At 47.3% G+C, this 22,235-nt stretch overlaps 1 protein-coding gene and 1 long non-coding RNA gene across 4 annotated transcripts in view; one reads left to right on the top strand and one right to left on the bottom strand.

Moving 5' to 3' along the window:
- Positions 1-22,235, top strand: part of LOC135904871 (DNA damage-regulated autophagy modulator protein 1-like) — an 87,762-nt gene that overhangs the window by 47,325 nt on the left and 18,202 nt on the right. For both annotated transcript variants that reach the window (XM_065435851.2, XM_065435850.2), the window contains exons 3-6: positions 6,464-6,531; positions 9,045-9,217; positions 10,992-11,166; positions 21,370-21,434. In XM_065435851.2, coding sequence (XP_065291923.1) covers positions 6,464-6,531; positions 9,045-9,217; positions 10,992-11,166; positions 21,370-21,434 — 481 coding nt within the window. The remainder of the gene's footprint in view (positions 1-6,463; positions 6,532-9,044; positions 9,218-10,991; positions 11,167-21,369; positions 21,435-22,235) is intronic.
- Positions 7,345-22,235, bottom strand: part of LOC139057534 (uncharacterized) — a 78,012-nt gene continuing 63,121 nt past the window's right edge. The window contains exons 2-3 of one of the 2 annotated variants that reach the window (XR_011512864.1): positions 9,452-9,566; positions 7,345-7,455 (exon numbers count right to left, since the gene is read on the bottom strand). This is a non-coding gene — a long non-coding RNA (uncharacterized lncRNA). Of the gene's footprint in view, positions 7,456-9,158; positions 9,266-9,451; positions 9,567-22,235 lie in introns of those variants that run through there. The other variant, XR_011512865.1, reaches the window with a different exon arrangement.

Here is a 22,235-nt window from a genome sequence, read left to right as displayed (position 1 = left end):
AAGTGACGAGGACGACCATCATCACGGCACCGACAGGATCTCAGCGCCTGCGCTCTGAACATGGTGAGATTGGTCTATTAACAGAATTTGAGGTGAGCGTTGCGCTTACTGTCCCCTCCGCTCACGTTTGACGTGCTGAGGCACCGCGGAGAACACTGTCGATGTCGAATTTTTACCAGCGTATCTCTCAGAGGCGCAAACCACGAGCAGTCGGCTTGTTCTTCGTAGAACAAGACGGTCACTTGGACGTACCGTCACACGCCGCTGAACAGGCTCGGTGGTGAAGCCAGGACAGCATTGTGAAGAATTCTGGGGTTTTACATGCCAAAACCACGACCTAGCTGATTATAAGACGTGGATAATGAGTGTGGGACTTCGGATTAATCTTGACCACTGGCGTCTCCTTAACGTGTGTTTAAGCCTAAGCACACAAGCAGTTCAGCCCCGTCGAAATGCGACTACTGCGGCCAGGAACCGAACCCGCAACCTCATCCGCAGAAGCAGAACGACAAAGCAACTCCTTTTTTTTGTAGCTGTTCTTTCTAGAGTTCTCCATTCCCATGAGCTGAAAAGGGCAAATAAATCTCATATGCCAAAGCAAAAAGAGCCAGTAACGCCAATTGATTAATTCTATGCACATGGTCAGCTACAGAATCACATTTCCGATGTTCAGAATACCCTAGAAGAAGCGGAGCTTCTTCTGGCGTTACGATTTCCAACGGCCTCTCCATATTCAAACTTCTATGCTCGTACATATGATTCGCGACGCTCATAGTTACCGTAATGCCTCCCATCAGCACCACGGCATCATTTCTTGGGAAATATAAGTTTTATAACGCGGAGATTGTGATTATTATTATTATTATTTGTTTTGCACACATATACACATATACACAGGTAACAGGAAAGGGAAAGCGAGGAGCATGCTGGCAACTGCCACCGGAAGGGGCACAACGCCTGCCTACTCTTCGGAAGGGAGGCGACAGCAACACAGAAATGGAAGATAGGAAGGAGGGGAGGAAAAAGGAAAAAGGAAAGGAGAGCAACAGGACAAATCTAAAGACCAAAGTAGAACACTGCAACAGGACAAATCTAAAGACTAAAGTAGAACTCTGCAGCCGGAGTTAAAGTGACGCCGCGTCGAACAGCCTCCACAATTATCAACCACGTCCATGGCTAGTTCGCTATGCGGCTGATTGTGTTCTCCACGATGAGACGCCAAGTGAAGCTACACGTAATCACCGTTCCACGTAATCACCTGCACGTAATCACCAGTTCACAATATACACTACAAGGTGTTTGAACCCGCCACCTCCCATCTTCGAAGAAAGAAGCGTTAGGTTACAGTACTGATCACACACAGTAGGGCCGGTCACTAAAGGTCATGCTACAACTGAATGTCGAATGCGCTCATCCGCATACCATGCACACGAAGCCACAACCTATGCGTGGCAGTTGTGCAGAGGTTGTAGTTGGAATTTTACCGTTAATCTTTTCTTTTATGTCTTCAACGAAGCACGAACGTCATGCGGCCTTTGGTGCTTCGACGCATCATCTCTTCCGCGGGTAGTTCTTCACACTTGGCTCGGTCAGTTCGCGTTTGCTTCTTCAACGACGCCACATCGCTTACAGCCCTGTTTCGAACGTATTACGCCCACTCAGGTGCTCGTGATGACTTGGTACATCTAGGCGTATGCCTACGCTGCTGTCGCACCAAACCGCTCACTCACAGCCACGGTAAACCGTCGCTGCGAACCACGCAGCGGGTCTGCGTCACATGCGTACGATCGAGCGGTGCTTCCTAGAAACAAGGACGCTGTTTTGGGAGACAGCCGAGCCAGGCGGTGTCGTGAAGAGTGGGAAAGCGGCAGACGACAGGGAAAAAAAATTGCCATGGAAAAAAAAGGGAAGGTTATGAGCTCAACAACATAGAAATAATAATACAAAAAGAGAGACAAGGTATATATGGTTTGTTAGTATTTGGCGAAACCACGTGATTCGACGCGCCGTTCGCATGGGCAAACTTCCGCGTAATACAGCGGCCGGTGGCATCGCCGACGCCAGCATGCCGCCAGCGACGTCTTTTCCTCTCTCGTGCCCGCGGCATGTTTTAAACATGCGCGCAGTCGGCACGTACAGGCCTCGCGGTGCACACCGTCCCTTGCACGCGCGAGCGGGGCAACGTGGACTCGCGTGCATACGCACTCTCGTTCGCAAGAGCAACGACGGGATTGCTCGTCGCGAACAGTCTGGTTTCACTCCCTTCTCGCTACATCTCTCCACCCTTCCTTCTACATTTCGCTTTCTTACTTCGTTTCTTTCTTCCTTCCTTTTCGTTCCTTTACCTTCTCGCTGTTTGATACCACGTGTTTGTTTACACAGCCGGCGACGCGATCCGCTTCGGCTCGGTTTAATTGACAGGCGCTAAGCTCCGGCGCGCGGCGGATGTCACACGCGAGCGAAGGCCGCGGCGCGGCGGAACCGATCGGGACGACCCTTGTCCGCACTCAACCGGAGTGAACCGCCGGGTGATCGCTGCCTTCAACCGCAACAAACAGCAACCTGTTGCGATGCGAAACGAAATCAGCCGGCGCAGCTAAGAGCGCTCTATTACGAAGGCTTACGCTGACGTCACGTCCGTAACCTCCGCTAGGTGTCAATGTGCGCCCCCCCCCCCTCTTTCTTTCCTTGGTCGGAGCGTGCCGGAAAACTCGCGCGTCTCGGAGAGAGAGCAAACGCAGACATATCCTGCCCCGGTGCCGATGCTTGCCTGAGTAAATAATACGCGCAAGCAGTTGCGCGTATTAGTTAAAGTACAGTTAAAGTTAAAGTTAGTTAAAGTATTAGTTAAAGTATAAGTTAAAGGACAAAAGGTCAGAATGAAGTGTGCTTTGGCTGTGTTTGAACAGCCTTCTACCGGCCCCTGCTTTTGGATAAAGAAATCTAGCATTTTTCCGCACTTTCCTCACCACGTTTTCGCGGTACCTTGTACGCCTAATAGCGTTTTATTTGGGAAAGTTGTCGGGCGCAGTAATACCGAATGCGCTCACACACTGACAATTTTGGTGATTCAGCATAAATATGGATGAATAAATTAATGAGCGAATGAATTAATAAAACATCAGCTGATTAAATATGCAATAGCGCCCGCAAACATTTTAGAAGTATGAAGTGTGTGGGAGAGGCAGGAAGAGTGGGACAGTTCAAATATTTTGGCACAAAGTTGAGGAAACCCGTCACAAATAGCACCACTGTAACATAAAATTTAATTGTGGGGTTTTGGGTGCCAAAACCACGATGTGATTATGAGGCACGCCGTAGTGGGAGACTCCAGACATTTGGACAACCTGTGGTTTTTTAACGTGCACCTAAATATAAGTACACGGGTGTTTTCGTATTTCGCCCCGTCGAAATGCGGCCGCCGCGGCCGGGATTCCAAGCCTCAGCCTCGTGCTTAGAAGCCCAGCACCGTATCCACTGAGCAACCACGACGGTTACTGTACACACAGTTTCCGTAGTAATTTCTGAACGCTTCGTCGTCGAGTGGTGCGGCTAGAAGGAAAATTGTCTTTTTGGCTGCCAAAGGTAATTAACTAGCTGTTTCGTGGAAATGAAAGGCGCGGCAAAGAAACGCAGGCGTTCAAAATATAACGAGCGCATCGAGCAACTACACCATTTTCTTCACGTTGGAGTAAGCCGAGCTCGAGGGAGAACTAACCTACCCTGACAACGGGGCAGGTCTGCCAGGAACAAACTTTCATAGGCCCTTAGGGAGCTTAAAAATGTGCTATTTTCTGCGCAATTGTATTTGTAAGTTTTTGGACGAAAATAACATTTTTTAAGGGCTAGGTGAAGCGCAAACATCGCATCGACACAGTCGGGAAGGTAAAGAAAGGAAGAGAAGATATATTGGCGTTCCTTTCTCCTGCCGATCCAACCGTATGAGCAAATTCTGGCATTAAAGCTGCCAAAGACAAAAGAAGCAGGGCGATCCAAAATCTCGCTTTCTTGTTTTTGTTAAATGTGGACCTGGCCCCATGTAAAATAGAGCGAACAAGTTAGTAGAGCCATATGAAATGTGTCCGATTTCTCCAACGTGATGACCCACTCCTTCCAGCTAGCTGCAAGGATGGAATGGGACGTATATTGTTGTTTACAAAAATTTGTTTATTAAAAGCTTCCCGAACGTCCTCGAAGGAAAAGCTTATGTGTTGTTGTATGGGCGCGCATGGTGTAATTCGTGCGGCAACTATATTAGAAATCAATTGAGCAATAAATACAAACTTGAAAGTTTTATTGTTCCACTCGCATCTGCCCTAAACGCGTTTTCATGTCGCGTCGGCACTTACGGTCGCGTCACTGATCGCATGTCTGGTATAGCTCGCAGAATCGGACGCGTAGTCGTATAGTACTTTTTTATATTCATTCGACCCCACGGGAACACCTTTTTAACTCTTGAAATGGGTAGGCGGAAGGAAACATCTGAAATTCGCGTGTGATGTACCATGCTTTAGCTAAACGACTGCTCGGAGCCATGCCATAACTTTGTAATTACGCTTTCCAAAGCTGTTTCTATTCACATACTGTGTATTGTCAACAACAAAAAAATCAGGGCTTCGGTGAAATTTCGTTCTGATCCAAAAAATCATTCAAGCTACACTCACGGCGTGGGATGAAAACAAGCGCTGCATATTTACCGTCCCATACTGGGTACAGCACATGAGTATCTTCCTCCTGCTATGAATTTTCGATCACATCCGGCGACGCCTCACTGAGAACGCATTTGGTGACAAACGTGTCACCGAGACCAGCCAATTCATTCGTGGGTAGCCTGATACTGCCACATCCTTCAAACTTGAGCGAGCGATGGTGTCTTCTAGCTTCACGATCGTCCTGTCGAACTTTTCTCAACATTCTGTTAACATAGGTAGATCGTCCATAAAGAAAAATAGTCCATTTTGGATCATCGCATGTTCTTGGGAAGCATCGTCAATAAGCGCAGCTTCGGCGGCGTGAACACCGTGTCCTGAAAGTAGTGGTCTTTCGCTGTTACAGTGTAATTAACGAACTCAAATCGTGTACTCTCGGTTGTAAGTGCTTCATTAGTTAACTATCAGCGATTGAAAGTCAAAGTCACGCATATTTTAAATTCAAATCAGTATTCAATCACTAATCACTAAGAAGATCCGGAAAAAAACTGCGCTGAAGGACACTGAGCCCTGTTTGTCTGGCACCGCTCACATGGATGAAACATTATACATGACAACGCGGAATAAGTTCGAAACTCATCCCATATAGAGATTGAAACCAAGCTACGAGATACGACAGCGTCCTAAGGTACGCCCACACTAGCGACAAAAACGCGCGCGACACGCCGCACGCGGCAAGCGCCCGCGCGGCAGACGCGTGCGGGCAAGTCCACAGTCGCGTTTTGCGGCACGTGGCAGCGGCCCGTGGAGTCCCGCGTTGTCTCGTTCCATTCGATACTTCTCGTGACAACGCGCTCTCCGTCCTGCCCATTTCGTGTTCCATCGGAAGTGTCTGTGTTATTTTGCGCCACTGCCGGCCACGCTCAGGCATGTCGGATACAGACTAGGAGCTACTGGGGACTGTGAACACTATAATACTTGTTTGTTCTTCACTTGTGCGACGCCGACGTGCCAGAAAGCGGACGAGAAAGTTTTGGGTGTGGTACAGGGACACTGAGGGCCAGGCGCACACTCTGCTTCCCCGCCTTCACCAATTACTCACCTGTCATGCCAAACTGCTGTCCATAATGTGTCAGCGGTTGGCGAGCAGCTCCTTGTCCGACGCTCGATTTATCATAGAGGCACGCATATCCGCGAACGGTTACCAAAAACGCCTCCATTGCGAGGCGAATTCTTCGTCGACGTCTCAGTGGCGGTGTGGTAAGGCTTAACAAAAACAGCCCCCTTGACTGGAAATGGCCTCTGAGATATTACGGTGCGCGTGTCACTATTCAGTCTCAGAGCCCATCGATTATGATTATTTGCTTATGCGACAGGTGGCGCCACAAGAGCGCAGCTCGTAAAGCGGCTCGCTTCTGATTGGTGGTCGTTTTGCGTCTGCCGCGAAAAATGGGTCTCGCACCCATTCGCGCGTTTGCCGCGCATTGCTGGCGCTTTTCGTGAATCTTGCCGCGCGCGACAGCACCGCTCGCCGCGCGCGGTGTGTCGCGCGCGTTTTTGTCGCTAGTGTGGACGTACCTTTACTCATACACAATCACAAGTATCATGCTCCAGTATCTCGGGAGTCATGTTCTTACATGTGTGCCCGAACACGTTTGTCCTTGGCAGTGTGACTCATCACTTTGCACCGAGTGAGTCAGGGGCATAGAGAATATAACGGCCCGCGGAACACGGTCTAATATTTGGTGCGATTTATATTTAGTTCGCAATTCACTCCTTTGGTCTGTATAAGAAGTAGTCATTTCTTTTTTCAGTGATGCCGGTGGTGACCCTCCGCAGAGCAGCATCTTCTCTTTTTCCATGATCCTGGTGTCACTATGCTGTAAGTTCATTTTATTCATATTTTTCCACGGATTGACATGCCCGTTTATTATCATGAAATATTTTAAAGCTACCGGATCAAGCGCTCATCACACTGACAGGCCTCGATCATTTGTAAATATGAGGTGAATAAGGGAGATACAACATGACAGCACACTTTGCCAGCAGCGACTAACGCACGGCAGCTAGTCAAAAACTACTGAAGTGAAGGATAACATAAAATCGTTCTGCATAAGGAAGAATGCTCGCTAAGGGGAAACGTAAGATTTTCTTGCTACGACTAATCTGAGTGTAGAGTACGCTGCCTAGATATGTAGCTTAAAATTTAGTCAGCGTAGCCGATGCGCGCGCACATGATACGTATGCGATCCCTAGAAGAAAACATAACGTTTCCCGCACATTTACGCGCCCATAACACAGCGCCAATGGACGTCCGGCACGCTGTGTTAGTTTTAGATGCCATACCGGTCTGTCGGACGGCCATATTCATTCGACCCTTGTTGAGTGTATGTGAGACGCGTCCGGTTTTATTGCGGTGAGCCACTAAGGGGCAGCGTTCACAGAGCTCTTCAATCGGGCTATTCGGGCGGGCTTTTTGTCATGAGCTGACTCCTACGGTATCGCCTTATTAAACATCGCAATGTGTTGGAACTTGATTTTACTTTTCTTTTTCTCATGCACATGAACTAAGTTTAGTTCATGTTATAGGGATATAGTACATTAAGCGGTATTATTAAATGACAATTTTTGTAAGAACTGAACAGACACACTTGCCGTGAAAGGAGGCTCGGTAAGTCGCGAAGAACGGCAAGATGAAGGACACGTGGCGGCGCCACGTTAGTGTTCCCGCCCCGATCTCGTTGTGACGTAATAAGCTTTGACCGAGTCTTCCTCCTGTCTAGTTACTTGGGTTTCTTGGAAAGTCCTATAATGCACCGAAAATGAACGAGAGCATCAAGCCAACAAGTTTCTAAAACTTTACGTTTGTCGAAAAAATGACAGGAATACGCGAAAATATTCGAATTCCATTAGTGTGCACCGACGAACCAACGCTACAAAAGGCTACAAAGGCTACAAAAAAAATGAGAACGCGAAGTTTGGCTTTTTATTTATCCAGTAAACGTGAACATTTTTTTTTGTCAAGCTATTACAAGTGGAGTTTTCAAAGAAAAGGTTATTCGTCCGAAACTGACCTAATGTTGAAGTGTCGATTTAGCACCTTATCTGCCTTTGCACAACTGTCGTTGCTTCCCGTATTCCCCACTTTCTCTGCAGGCATAGAAAACCGTTGTGAAATGCATACGCATTGTTTGGCAGTTGGCAAAACCTGACTTCCGGTCAATCGGTTCTTATTTGGCAAATGGTACAAGTATGACTAGAAAGAGGACAAGAAAGTAAACTTGGAGCGCGAAGTAAGAAAAACACTTACGACCGTGTGGACACGGACAAGCGCTGACTTCCTACTGAAGTTTGTTTGGAAAACGGCGTGATTACATACACAGCTAGAAAAAAGAAATTACCAGATCCAACGCACATCTTTGAACCTCTCCGAAGCGAGGCTTTCGTGGAGCGACTAATCAAATGCTAATATAAATTTGACCGCTTCATTCCTGCGTCTCCGGCGTAAACGAAACTGGCGCATGCTCCCACGTTGTCGCGCATCCAAACTACACAATGTGATTAACGCGGTGATCATCTCAAAGGTCTAGTTGGCGCTTGCACTATGGAAATATAATACTAACAGCTACGGCTATATTTCAAGGAAAGCACCAGCAGAATTATAGCTGTGTACCACTTTCAAACCCCAGAGCTTGAATGGCTGGCTCCCTAAGGTTGAAGCATCGTTAAACGTGCCCGAATATTAACGGATTCGCACAATAAGGCCAGTTTTTAGGCTCCCCGAATGTTTTCTTCACAAGGTGCTTGTTCTGTTCAATGCAGCAATAAAGAAAAAAAGGCTGTGGCTTAATGGTTAGACCACCAGGCTGATGTGCTTGAATGACCGAGGTTCGATCCCATGCTAGGAGGCGTAATCGAATTATGTTTTTTTTTCTTGTCATATGAGCTATTCAGCTCAATAGCTGCAACAACCAGTCAGTAAAGGCCGGGAGGGTGTTTGCAAAGAAATCTTGACTTTAAAAACAATATGGAAGCAGATTCGGCGGAGGGGTGCCAAAAAAAAATCAGCGTTTTCACCAGTGTACTACTCCAAGGCACGTGTAGGGTTAATACTCAGGAAGGCTGGATGCATGGGCACCACGCACCGATCCTCTGCGTCCCCTGGTACTTGGATTTGTGCATGAGAGCGAAGTTGTCGAATTGCGGTTTGCATCCGCGCATGCGACTGCGGGCCGCTAAGTGACCTCTATGTCATCGGTTGGCATTGAACATTGTTAGTTCCTAAACTACTATTTATTTAACTGCTTCTCCATATATATGTGTATCTTCTACCTGGTTGCACTGCACTTAGATGATACGTTCCTTTTTTTTTTCTTTCACCTACACCCATCACAGTCCTGGTCGGCTGCTGCATATGCTTCATGATCATCACGGTGCTGAACGCATCGCAAGACGGCATCGTTAAATGGCTGAGTCGCCTGATCCCGCTGGCCGGAGCTGGGGTCTCGGCAGGAATGGTGCTGCTGGCCATAAACCCCGTGGGTCACTTGCGTAGAGATGGCAGCTGGGTGAGCCATTTTACACCGCTCCTTCATTGATCCCGCTGGTTTGAAGCCCTTCGTGAGAAAGTTGAAGCAGTGCTTTGTCGAGTGGGCATATATGAAATGTACTATTCAGGGTTACTGTGTGCACCTGAGAGAGAAACTGCTCTTGCTTTAGTTTTAAAGGAACTCGAAAGAGAAAAACGATTGCACCTGCACAGGTAAATTACCCTTCTAAAATACCATAAACGCCACTTTTACCTTGAGAAGACGCTTGGTGGGCAAGATGAGGCGTAAAGATGAAGGACGGCTGGCGGCACTGCCTTGAAGTTACCGCACCAGCTGGCATTGACGGAACCGCAAACATTGCGTGCTTCTGCAATGAGTTCGGGGCTAGTTGTTCATTCACCATGGAAATGATGCCGCTTTTCTCAACGCTTTAGTTAGGATGCTTTTATTGAATACACCATTATTGCTACAATTACATTCTATACATTAGCACAAAGCTATAGAAATGTTCTTTCCAAAGTTGTATTGAGAACGCATGTTAGGATGTTTTATGCAATATTATTTTTGAAAGACAGCATCCACTGAAATCCAAAGATAATGTTTACAATGTTATGCTGCTGGTACAAAAAGAATAAAAAAACTTCATGGAATAAGCGAAGTGTTTTCATTTTAATTTCCTACAGTATGCAAAATGTTCTAGTTCATAAGCGACGTGCAGGTACACACAGGGTTTGATGTTGTCGTCAACCCGAATCAACGCAGCTAACTTGTCCGAACTCAATTTAACAATGTTTTTCCTGAAATAAATGAGTAAAAAAAAGAGGTGATTTTTTCTAATTTTGGCACAGACGGTTTTTTCTTCGAGCGTGCGCTCTAAAGCTATCGCGTTAAAACATCTACGCGCCATGGTCACGGCCCTAGCTTTATTTTGACGAGGCTGCACGAGTCACCCATGCGCGGAACAGCGGACTCAACACCGCCTAGGTGTGAGCGGCGGTGGTTGCTTTCGTTACTTCATGGTTTACGCGACAGATGGCTGTATTAGCGGCAAATAAATGCCGCGGTAGCTTCTGCGTGTCGCTACGCTGCAAGTTTAGATTTCGAAAGACTGAAAATTTTCTTTCTCAATTTTTCGAACTTCCCCATTTAACGAAATAATTCGAGCGTGGTTGTCACTTCGTTAAATCGAGTTACAACTGTATTTTCAATATCGCTAGTAACCTAGCCCAAGCGGACGCATTACTGAATACTGTTCTGTCATGCCTTGAAACAACGACCCTTAAACCAGCACCAGAAATATTCAATTAAGCTACACTGGTGAATAATAGTTCCAGGGTAAAAGAAGCGTCAATCTTAACATGAATCATGATAAGCCACGAAAGTCCCAAACTGCCGCGGTAGGCCTTCTCGAGGTCAAAGTACTTCGACAGCATCTTCGCGATAATGGTTAATAACATAACAATAAACAACGATTGTATCGTAATGACAAAGAAATGTTCTGCCTAGCAAATTCCGAAACCGTTTTCCTACTGAAAATGGTCCAAACATATCAAAATACTTTGAAAACAGTGACGCCATTCCAACGCACCGGGGCTGTGCTTCCGGCTCGAAATTCAAGAAAGTGCGCTTATCTAGTTTCCGGTTTTAACAACAAACCTTTTGCTGACGAGCATTATCACCATCGAGTATGTAAAAAAAAAGTACTTCGCCAGACTAAACTTTAGTGTCGTTCCTTAGTATTCCTTTAAGTGGACATGTCTCTCTTCTTCTTGTCTCCAATCTCCTGGTGCAGCTGCTTCCCATCTTCGTGCCACACATAATCGGGGCCGTGGGCATGTTCGCCAGTGGCATCAGCCTCATGTGGATCCTCGCCTTGTGCAACTACTTCCTCGACTACGGCGCCTGGAAGACCTCCTTCTACGCGCGGTGCCTTATTGCCATCGTTGGAGTCATTTCGGGAGTGATGAGTAAGAACCATCTGCGGTTGCATTTAAATGCATCTGACATGACCGGCTTCACGGGATTAACAGGGGTCGAACGAGGGAAGCCTCCAGTCCGGAGCTGTAGCGTTTCGACAAGGCGAAATGCCTTCAATAATATTAGCAAACTCGGCGAGTTGGTACTGGTTCACCTTTGAAAAGGCGCTTAGAACTAGAAACAAGAGACAGAAGGAATACAGGACGAAAGACACATGCACCGACAACAACTGAGCGTTTACTAGAAAAAAAGAAATGCTCGCGCACACGAAATAAACCTACAGACAGTGCACGCGCACCAACCAGGAATCCCACTCAATCCATCTACCTTACACGTTACTAAAGTTAAATACGGCCAAAACAACAAAATGTGTTGAATTTCCGCGTTAGTAGCATCTTAAGCTCACTGTCATAAGAGACATGGCAGCTGCGCAATTTTCTGTGTGTCAGCCGTATCTGCATAGTGCCATAAACGAGGGGAAGTGAAAAAGTTAAGGGGCTTTTGCAATTTATCGCACTAGGGTTTGGTAGCACTGCCAATATCCAGCGCTGAATTAGTGTCGTCTGCAACACTTCTATGAAACATGTCACTCTTATTCCCCCGTTAGTCATTAGAGTGTAGCATACCGTTAAACATGACAGCTCCATTGTCCAAGGAGGAAAGGAGGGGAGTAATTCGCCTTTTGTTTGCGGAAGGTGCTAAACCTGCGGAAATTAATCTTCGAATGCAAGTGCAGTATGGTGACAGCTGTTTATCGCGAAGCAAGATCTACGTATAGATAGAGCGTTTCAAATAGCAAAGAACTTCTTCATGTAATGACGAAAGATCGGGCAGGGCATCGACGTCAACAACTGAAGACAATTTGAAAGTCGTTGAGGGTATCGTGATGGAAAACAGACGAATCACAGTGGTCGAAATCGCCAATACCTCACATATCCGTCATGGTTCAGCGTATTCCATCCTACACGACAGGCTAAATTTTCGGAAAGCGCGCGTAAGGTGGGTCCCGAAAGAATTGTCAGCACAGCATAAGACACAGAGGTTGGGCATCTGTCGTAAACATATGGCCCGTTATCGTCGCGAGGAAGATGTATTTTTGCAGCATATTTTTACTGTAGATTAAACTTGGGTACATCATCAAGAACCGGAATGTAGGGCTGCGATAATGGTTTGGAAGCACTCATTATTACCAGAAGTTAAGAAATTGAAACGTCAGCCATCCGGTGGTAAGATTTTGCTAACGCTATTCTGGGACATGAATGGTGTGGTAGCAGTTCATCCCACCCCAAGAGGCGAAACTGGGAACAGTGAGACCTATTGCGATGTGTTGCGACCTAAACTGAAACATGCAATCAGATCCAAACGTCGTGTAAATCTGCGAAAAGGTGTCATCCTGCAGCAAGATAACGCTCGGCCACATTCTGCCAAACGGAAGGCCGAAACAATAAAGGAGTTGGGATTCGAATTACTGGAACAACCACCATAGAGTCCATATCTTGCTCCAAGCGATTTTCATATGTTTGGACCATTGAAGCAAATACTCAGGGGAAGAAGATTTGCAACCGACGCAGAAGTTATTGATGCGGTGCAAAATTGGTGCAGGTGCAACCAAAAAACATTTTTTTCCTACGGAATCAAAAAACTTGTGATATGTTGGGCAAACTGCGTTGAAGTGCAGGAAGGTTATTTAGAAAAATAATGGGTGTTTCAGTTTCCTATTGTAAGAATAAATGTACCTTTTCTCAAAAGTCCTTTTACTTTTTGACTTCCCCTCGTAATAGGGAAATTAAGCTGTTCACTACCTGAAGATTAAAGTTAAAAATTAAATTATGGGGTTTTACGTGCCAAAACCACTTCCTGATTATGAGGCACGCCGTAGTGGGGGACTCCGGAAATTTCGACCACCTGGGGTTCTTTAACGTGCACCTAAATCTAAGTACACGGGTGTTTTCGCATTTCGCCTCCATCGAAATGCGGCCGCCGTGGCCGGGATTCCATCCCGCGACCTCGTGCTCAACAGCCTAACACCATAGCCACTGAGCAAAGATTAAACTTTTTTTAAACCTTATATTGGTTATTTTCATCATATTTTATCTAACGTGCAAGGTTGAGGGAGTAAGTGGGATGTCCGGCTGGTGGCTGCGCACTGTCTTTGTATGTTTGTTTGGTACATTGCCATTTTTTTGTGTGTTTTAGTGAACGCTCAGTGGTCGTCGGATCATGTGTTTGGATTTCCTTCCTTGCCGTATGCCTCGTTTTAAGCGCCTTGTCAAAGAGGGACTTGTTTTCATCAGAAAAAGTTGAAAAGTCTCTTTGTTGAAACTTTACCTTGGGTCTGAGATTTGTTCAGCGGTTGTTGATCATTTGAAGCCTCTATGTTCGTGCGTATTCATTGTATTGGTTTGACCTGCTTCGCGTAATGGAACTTAATACTAATGAAACGTTAATGTCGCTTAATCGAATACGAGTTGAAAGGTGAGCGCAATGAGTCGAATAGTTTTCCTGCAGTTTTCATATACAGTGCACGACTTTCAGGCAAATTTGCAAACCTGCTGGCTAGCCTCCAAGCTCTGCTATAGCGACTCATAATTTGGCAGGGAAGCAAGACCCATTTGTTTAAATTGCACTTGTAGACCAGTATTTTATCAATGCTTGTGTTATAAAGCATATGGAAAAAAATTTGAATTTTGAGTAGCAGCCGCGTAATTTGCCATTGGAGTTAAAAAAGAACAGTCGTACGCCTTTCATTCCTTGATAGCTACTAAATCATATTGTATTGAAAATGATTGTCCTATCTGCAACCGTACCACTACCTTTCTAGTGGAATGTAAATGATCCGTGTATCTCTCCGGCAGTGTACAAAAACAAAAAGCTTTTTTCTTCGTTTTCTTCTGTGCGGAACCGCTGCCTCAACAACATATGACTGGCGCGAAGCTATGTGCTTCTTGACAGTTTTCTTTTGAATCTTGATACTGGAAGCGATATAGGATAATGGTCAAGTCGTTTCAATTACGTGAAATGTAGTGTCCAACACAGGAACCAAAGTACAAAAGGCTGGTCAAGCCGAATTTTATTTATAAATCTCCTGTGGCACGGAAAAAAAATTGCACAGAGCTACGTTTCGCGTTTATGAGGGAGATTTAGTCTGTCCGTAAAGCTATATCAGATTTTTGAAGACGTTGGTGGAAGCAACCAGGCTTGTAGGGTCATCTTTTGGCTGCGAGTTTAGCTGGAGAAGCCACGAAGCTATTATCGCAATGACCCACAATATTACTATTAACTGCCGGTGTAAAGCGACGGTAGTGGCATGATCGATCACATGCAGTCCTTCTGTTAATTTCCTGCGTCGTCAACCAAGCAGCTCAAAAGTTCACAAAATGTGGCCACCACCGTTGTTATTGCAATCAACGGCTGCGGTAGCCTGGTATTTCGTATACAGTAATATATTTGCCAACGAACTAAATTTCTCCGATAGGGTCTACGTTAACATGAGTTTCTGCTTAGGTTCTGTGGTTTCGTGCTGAAGTCTTGTCCTGCAAGCGTGCCAGTTTTCAAGCATACCGAATCATTCTACTCTCTCTGTTGGTACATTACAGGGGCCATACATTTCAATAGTCACAAAATAAGGAATAGCTGCGAACGTAATTGTACTATCAACTCAATGAAATGCCAATGCAGAACAACAAATGCTTTGTTTTGTGGAAAGGCTTTATTTGCTCTAGTTGCTGTATATTTAAACGGCATCTGCGCAAAGCTCGACCGCAGGCACTAGACAAGAAAAAAGAAAAAAAAGCAAAGGCACAGGCATTTTAGGGCAAGCAGAGGCTATGCTCCGCCGCAAGGTGGCCTTTATGTTCCCGCGGAGGTGATGTGAAGGGCCCGTATGGATACGTGAAGCGTCTAGGAAAGCTTCCTCCAATGTCTTCACTGTGAAAACTTCCATGGCATTACAGTTAAAAGCTCAAGAAACAGGTGAAAATATTTTTTGTTAAACTTAGCACACTCACCCCTTCGTGGGCCAATGCGAGTTATACTTGCATGGTTCAACCTGCTTAAGTACTTCGCAGCTGTTCGCAAGCTGCAGTCTGCCACGACCTCCACCGCGGTAACGCATCTGCGTGCTTTATTTTTCTCGGCTTGCTGTAAGGCAACGTACACCATTTGGAGGCACGACTGTAAGTTAGCCTTTTAACCTAGAGAAAACAATAGAGATCGGGCTCTCGCTTCCAGTTGCGAAGCCACTGGTTATGGCAGGTTACGCAAACGGAAAGCGAACACGGACGAAGCGTGCGCTAACCAAGGACTCCTTCCGCGTTCTGCGTTTCCCACGTCGCGAGCTTCACTGGCTTCGTCCCATTGTGCTTTCTCGCGTTAGCGCCAGCGACGCGACTTGATGCTTCTCATCTGCGGCATCCATCTCGGCGCGCGCAAGGTCACCCCGCGAGACGTGAGCCCGCCCTTGGCGGCTGTCGCGCTTTTGACGAATTGCACCTGCCGACTGCCGCGCACGACGCCGCATAGTAGGGTTGTGACTCCTCCCCGACCCTTCTCCTTCTGAGAAGCGAACTTGCTTCGCCTTAGTGTATCTGCGGTATTTTTTTCTTTGCAAGAAGTTCTTTGAAAGCGCGCGTAATGCGCATGCACGTGCTACCGCCATCTGCGATAATGCGCGTGATCCTAGTCTAGCCTTGGTCACGTAGACCATAAGGGCAGAGGTGTTGCTCCGGAGTTATGCAAAGCAGCACTCGGGCTGCAAGGCCGCGCCGCATGAAGGTTCAGTGTCGCTAGGGAAAGAACATATTTAAAACAGGGCAAATCCCAGGAGGTGTAAGTGGGCCATGTGGCAGTATGACGATAATATGTCTGGAATATCCGTGTTCATTCCGGATACATGCCTTGACAACACCCGAGAAAGCCTTGCAACTCCACGTTTTCCTCCAAACTGTCTATTGCCCCTGTCACCTCGCCTGGTAGAGTTCTTATCCGTAGGTCCTAGCTAAGTGCCATCCAAATAGTTGCTCAGGTCCAACGCACATACTGAAACCTATGAGAAACGAAGCTTTCCTGAAGCAGTTAATTGAATGTTATGAAACCGGTCAGCTTGTGCGGCTCATTCTGAGGCATAGCAATTATGCCTCATGCTTGGAAAGTCAGCGAGACTCGAAAACTGCAACCACGCGACCCGCAGGTTACACTGTCTCCGGCATCGGCCTACTTTTCATCACGCAATCTTCGGGATAAACCCAGTTTACTAGTGCGCTGCCTCCAGGATCGGCCCAGCTCACTCGGCAAGACGCAGACCAAGCAGATGTGCCAGATCGCGCGAAGGAAAGCATAAAGAGCTTCGCTTTAATTGGTGATATCAGCGGGGCATCCTATCTACAAGAGAGACTTGAACGCTGCCATATGGGAGCAAATGATAAAGGCATGCATTGCGCACAGAGACCAACGCGCATGTATAAAGGAGTGCGCTGTAGCACGCACCCTCTGGAAGCTAGTTGCAAGAACGTTTGCAATATCCATCGTGCGGCCACGACAGCGCCGAGATCGGTATGCGAGTCTCGTCTACTACAGCGTTGGCTACGTCTTGTGGTGGATCCTAAACATTGCAGAAAACGATCTCGGCAGTCAAATAGAGCAATGTACCAAAGTATGTTAAAGCTACGGTAATAGTATAGGGTCATCTTGACGAACAGTTGTTCACCGAGTTTCTTCGCCGCTGGTCTACGCGATACCTAACCGTCTCCCGAGGCAAAGTCTTTGTACAGCCAGAATATTGCTCAAATTCTGTTCGCCTGAGTTGAGACATTGTATCTGTATGTGCCCCGGGTATCTTTCATAAACTGGAGGCTGACAATAATGCTTTTGTGTGGACGCTGTACTGATGTTTTGTTGTTGTTGTTGTTGTTGTTGTTGTGTGTGGCAAAGCCAGTGTCAAGCAGATACCATTTATTATTTCATTTGCTGATCTGTTTTGTTTATATCAAGTATGATGCATTGCATGTGCTATACCTTATATTGTACTTTATGTTCATACCACAGTTGTAAGGCTGCCTACGGGTGAATAAGTTTCCTTGTCAGCGACGATGCTCGGATAACGGCTCGGGCCTTTGGCTCAAGGTCACTTGAAAAGTCGCTGACAATGGGAGCTAAGAGTACGTCATGATTAAAGAGAACGCCGTGGCAGAGATTAGAACAACGCCCAAGTCATTAGGAGCGCCGCCACCGGCGTCGAACCTCAACGTTGCACGAGATATGAGCGAAGAGAAAAATGACAACCATTCCGCTCTGTGAAGGTGGAATGGCAGCAAAAGCTGACGACAGTCAAAGCTCTCAAACGAAAAGCAAAGGGCTTTCGCTGCCATTCCATCTTACAGAGTGGAATGGTCATAATTTTTTGTGTTGCGAGTCTGGTGTCGTTGCTCGATCGGAGGTGCCCGGGCTCGCGATTGTCGTTTTCGTTCAGCATCGCGGGAACGTTCTTCGTCGGTGGTCGTTTCGCGCCGGCGCCGTTCAGATTCTTGTTGCGGTTCCCTCCGGCGCTCCTCGTACACATGTTGTTCTTCGGGTCAGTGAGTGAAATAACTTTAATAGGTCCAGCGAAGACGCAGGGGAGACCTCGCCCCACTCGGCTAGCCCCACGTAGGGACCGCCAAGCCGAGATTGACGGCCCTATCGCGGGCACTCTGGACGGCCAGGGTTTGGTCGTTGAGTTCGGGCTGCCCAAGAGCGCAGGCCACCTATCCTCGCTGAAGGAGGAGCCGATGGCTTCGCACTCCCACAACACATGGATCAATGTTCTTTGGGTGTACGAACTAAACGGGTCCGCCCCACCAATAACGCAGCTGTTGTTAGCGCCGACATTTCTCCTGCTTATATACTTGGATAACCTTGACGTAACGCCATTGTTCACGGCGAGCGTTCTAATCTGTTCCGCATTTTGACATCTGCGTCCCCGCACTGCACCCGTATCGGTTTGTAAGAAATCGAAGTCCTTTTCTGTTGCCATACGCCGAAAAAACTATGGAAGGTTAATCATATACAGCTTTCGCTGTACAATTACGGCAAGTTTCACTCTGTGAAAACTGTTGGAACACCGGAGCTGGTCTTTGCGTTTTCACGGAGTGGGACACTGGCCGTAGTTTTTTAAGTTTGCGCTGTACCACATTCGTTATCGGGGCGATCCGTTTGTGTTGTTTGGTCTAGCTTCGCCAATGCAGATTGCGTTGTCGGGTGTTGCGTCGGCTGCTGATGCTGTTGTCGCCGCTTACACCTCATGAGCACGGCTTTGTGATCCGTGTGGTATACGGCGAACGGCGCACTTATCGGCTGCAGATCAGTCACATTCGCGACGACCACGTCAACGCACGTGTTCCTAATCGTAGTTGGCTGCTTGCGCCACGCATTGCTAAAAGATGTTAATCCAAACTTCGCACGCATGTACTGTACAATCCGGTTCTCCTGTAAAATGTTGATGTTGAAATCCCCGACAACTACAACGGGAACTCTTCCGTAGCATGCGACGCCGGGACCATTCCCGCGCAAGCTCTCCCTGGCGCTCACGTCGGGTAGCTTCTTCCTCGGTAGTGTAAGCAGCCTTAGCCATTCTCGAGAAACGAATGCGGAGCAACAACTGACTTCTTTTGTTTATACCCCACCGAACCTCTCACTGACCTACTTTTCGCAAACGCTCATTGGCTGCTTGACTCACTCAACCCCTTCTCGGCGCGGCACAGCTGTCTGCTTGACTGCCGCCCCTCTCGGCACGGTGCAGCTGAGTGCGTCACTCTCGCCCCTCTCGCTGCCAGGTCACGTGACTAGCGTGACGCCAAGCAGCACGATGGCAGAGGGTTGACCGAGAACAGCTCCGCTGTTAAAACCCCGAGTGTTTTGTCGCATGAAGCGTGCAGTCCTTTCCGCTCGGATCACTTGCGCACCACGGTGAGGGGTACGCGCACAGCTGGTCAGCTGGGAGAAAGGGGAGAGGGATTCTGTAAGAGTCCACCTAGTGGACTGCCCACTTCAACCGCCGCTGATTGGCTGGGGCCGCTCGTCTCCTCCTCGCTCGAACAGCTCCGATCAGCACATCAGCAGCGGCCGAAATGGACAGTCCACTAGGTGGACTCTTACAGAATACCCCTTCAGAAATGGTAGTGCGCACTGTGCTTATGCCAGCAGTGGAATGCTGAGCGCTACCCTGGCTCTCCTGTAGAGTCGAATGAGCAGGGCATAAGAGTAGGTCCACTTGGCAACCTCGCGTTTGCAGCCAAACGCGCTCCGCGTCTCTGGAGAACTTGCAACCACAGGCGCGCGACCCGCGCATGCTCCATATAATTTCTACCACAATAAAATGTCATCGGACAGTATACATCCCACAGGGACGTCGCTTATGTCTTGCTGACGTACATTACACATTACCGCAGTGCCCCGTTCAGTTTTACAGACTTTTACAGACGGCGCACAATGGCATGCGGTCTCATGCGAGGCGCAATAAAGCGAGACGGCCATCTCTCCAAGGTTAACGCAATGCGTCTGTTGAATTAGAGTAATAAGAAGCTTGCTTACCCGCTGTCAGCTCCCAGTACCTGTGGTTAATTCGGTCAATACTCAGTTCCTTTAGGCAACCACTTTTTTTTTTTTTGTCTCTGTTGGCAAGTGGTCTTATCTTAGCAAGGGCACTATACCTTTCACCTGTGTTTGTGGCCGGAGCGCAAATTCGCAGTTAAAGGGGCCGATGTGGATATACAGACTCATGCTCCAAAACCGCTACAGAGCCGCTGGTCTTGCTTCAATTTTGACCTCAGCTGACACCCCACGCGGGTGCGACGTACATCTCGGTTCCTCTCTTTCTCCATGAAGCGCATTTCTTATGCGCGCCACTAGTACGTAATTCGCGGCTTATCTCATATTACGTACATGAGGCTGCACGTGCATCAGCCATGCGTGAACTCCCGGTGAAGTTAATCTCGCTCTGGCGAATTCACGAGACGAAATTTCAACCTCGCTGAATGTGTGAAGAAAAATAAAACACGTGTGCCTTCGGTCGAGCTATGTCCTCCGCACACCAGTAGCTTTCCTTTCACTTGACCCTCTTAAGTCCCGTGGTTTCCTATGTAAATATGCGTTTGAGGGCGCTAGACAAATGGCCCCTACTTGGCGTTGTGACGGTCGTGAGAGAGGCAAGTTATGGCCAGGGCCGGAAGATGCGACCCTGTTTGCAAACGCCCCTCTGGAGCGCACAGAGTAGGTGGCTGTGTGTCAATTGCGTACATCAGCGACGAGGTCACTGTCGTCGCGCGAACTGCGCGTTTTTTGACAGGGAACGCCACGTCGCCACGCTGGCTGCTCCCGGCGTTGCTACGCCAGGAGTAATCTGCAAGTCGCACTTGGCTCTCGGTGTGACGTGTTTTCAAACGAAGTGCGCACGTGACGAATGACCTGGGACAAGGCAATCGCCATGGCGAACCCGCCTGTGGGAATATGTCAGAAAAGTTTCCGTTCCAACGGTAACAGACGGTGTTACGCTGATAGGGGGGAGATGACATGGGTGACTCGAAGTTACGAAATATTGACATGCGCGGGCATATACACCGCGCTAACTAAAAAGGTCACGGTGGGGTGCTGAAGGCCTTACAGATCAACTGAATTAAATTCACTGTTTGACTGCAACTCGTCGGGTATCGGCAGATTCATGTCATAAGACCAAGCAGCATGCCATTACAAAACAGACGGGGTGAATAAATGGTTAAAAAGCCATACTCTTCCGTATGGTCGTCTCTTTATCTTTTGGCATAAATGTATTTTATGCCAATGGCTATGCTAGCATAATGAGCATTCACTTGTCATGCGACAGAGATGTGCCCTCAGAGGAAACTTATACGATACTTCTTTTCGCCAGTGGTTCACCACGCTGAGTGGCAGCTCTGTGCACTGGTCCGTTGCAACAGTATTCGTTTGTGGTCTATAAGGAATGGAACTAAATCGTTAGAGTTGAATAGTGTTGGCCAATTACACTTTTGTACAGTTTACTACGTCTACCACTAATTTAACTGCTAATTTGACCTTGAGCCGAGTAACAAACCGGAAAGTCGCATCCGGCTAATCTCCCTGCCTTTCCTCTTTCTCTCTCTCGCTCTTAAACTTCGGCCTCACGAGTAAATGTTCGTTTACGGTTTCCTTTTCTGCATTTTCAGCTATCAGCTACTGCCCGATAAGCCAAGCGGAGCATTTGGGACCACTTCCAAACAGTCCCCGAATGGTGAGTATTTGCACTTTGTCTTGACCGAAACAGTATTTCTGCTAGCTTTGTCAGTCTCTTTGATGGCTGACAAATGTGAATCTTTAAAAAAGTGTACTAAGGGTGTATGCATCGTGACAATCTCCTGCATATAAAAAAGAAAGTGAGGGAGCTTTCCATTGTCTAATCTGTGCGCTTTTCTATAAGTGAAACATGTTAATGAGAACTGCAGTACCATGATTTCTCCAATAACAGTCTATTGACACCGTATCGATTCTTAAGTGCCTTCGGTTGAATCCTGGCAGGATCTAGGAATTTCCGATAGGTCACTTTCCTGCCTACTACCTCTGCATAACAGGGAAATAAGTAAGCATTTAAAGCTGTGGTAGGTTTGACAGGACATGTGGCATGAATCACGTTGCTCGCAGGAAATTTGAGCATCAACGCAACCAGCGAGTTATGTCAGAAGTAATGATGGTGCCATGGTAAAGGAAACTGCTTTAACGAATGTTAGTTCTTTCCATAAACCGCCATTTCCTCTACCAGCATATGCACGCGCGATGAAGGAATCCCCAGGCGTGTACACGTTTTCATCAGGTCAATTCTTAAACGGCTTAAGTAAAGGGTATTGGTTAGGGTCAAAGAAGCCCGAACACTTTCATCAAGTTTACTTCCAAGTAGTCACAGTTCCGCCTTCGCACTAACCACAGAATACCAGAATGAAGTGCTTCAAACAATCTCTTTGCAGCATAACATCAGAGGAAGTTAACAAAAAGCAACAGACATTCACCTATACGTTGCGCGGCTTCTACAGAAACCCAT

Source organism: Dermacentor albipictus, chromosome 3 (assembly GCF_038994185.2).
Source record: "Dermacentor albipictus isolate Rhodes 1998 colony chromosome 3, USDA_Dalb.pri_finalv2, whole genome shotgun sequence".
In the NCBI taxonomy this organism is placed as follows: domain Eukaryota; kingdom Metazoa; phylum Arthropoda; class Arachnida; order Ixodida; family Ixodidae; genus Dermacentor; species Dermacentor albipictus.
The sequence above is the reverse complement of the archived record's forward strand: the minus strand, read 5'-3'. Positions and strand labels throughout refer to the sequence as shown.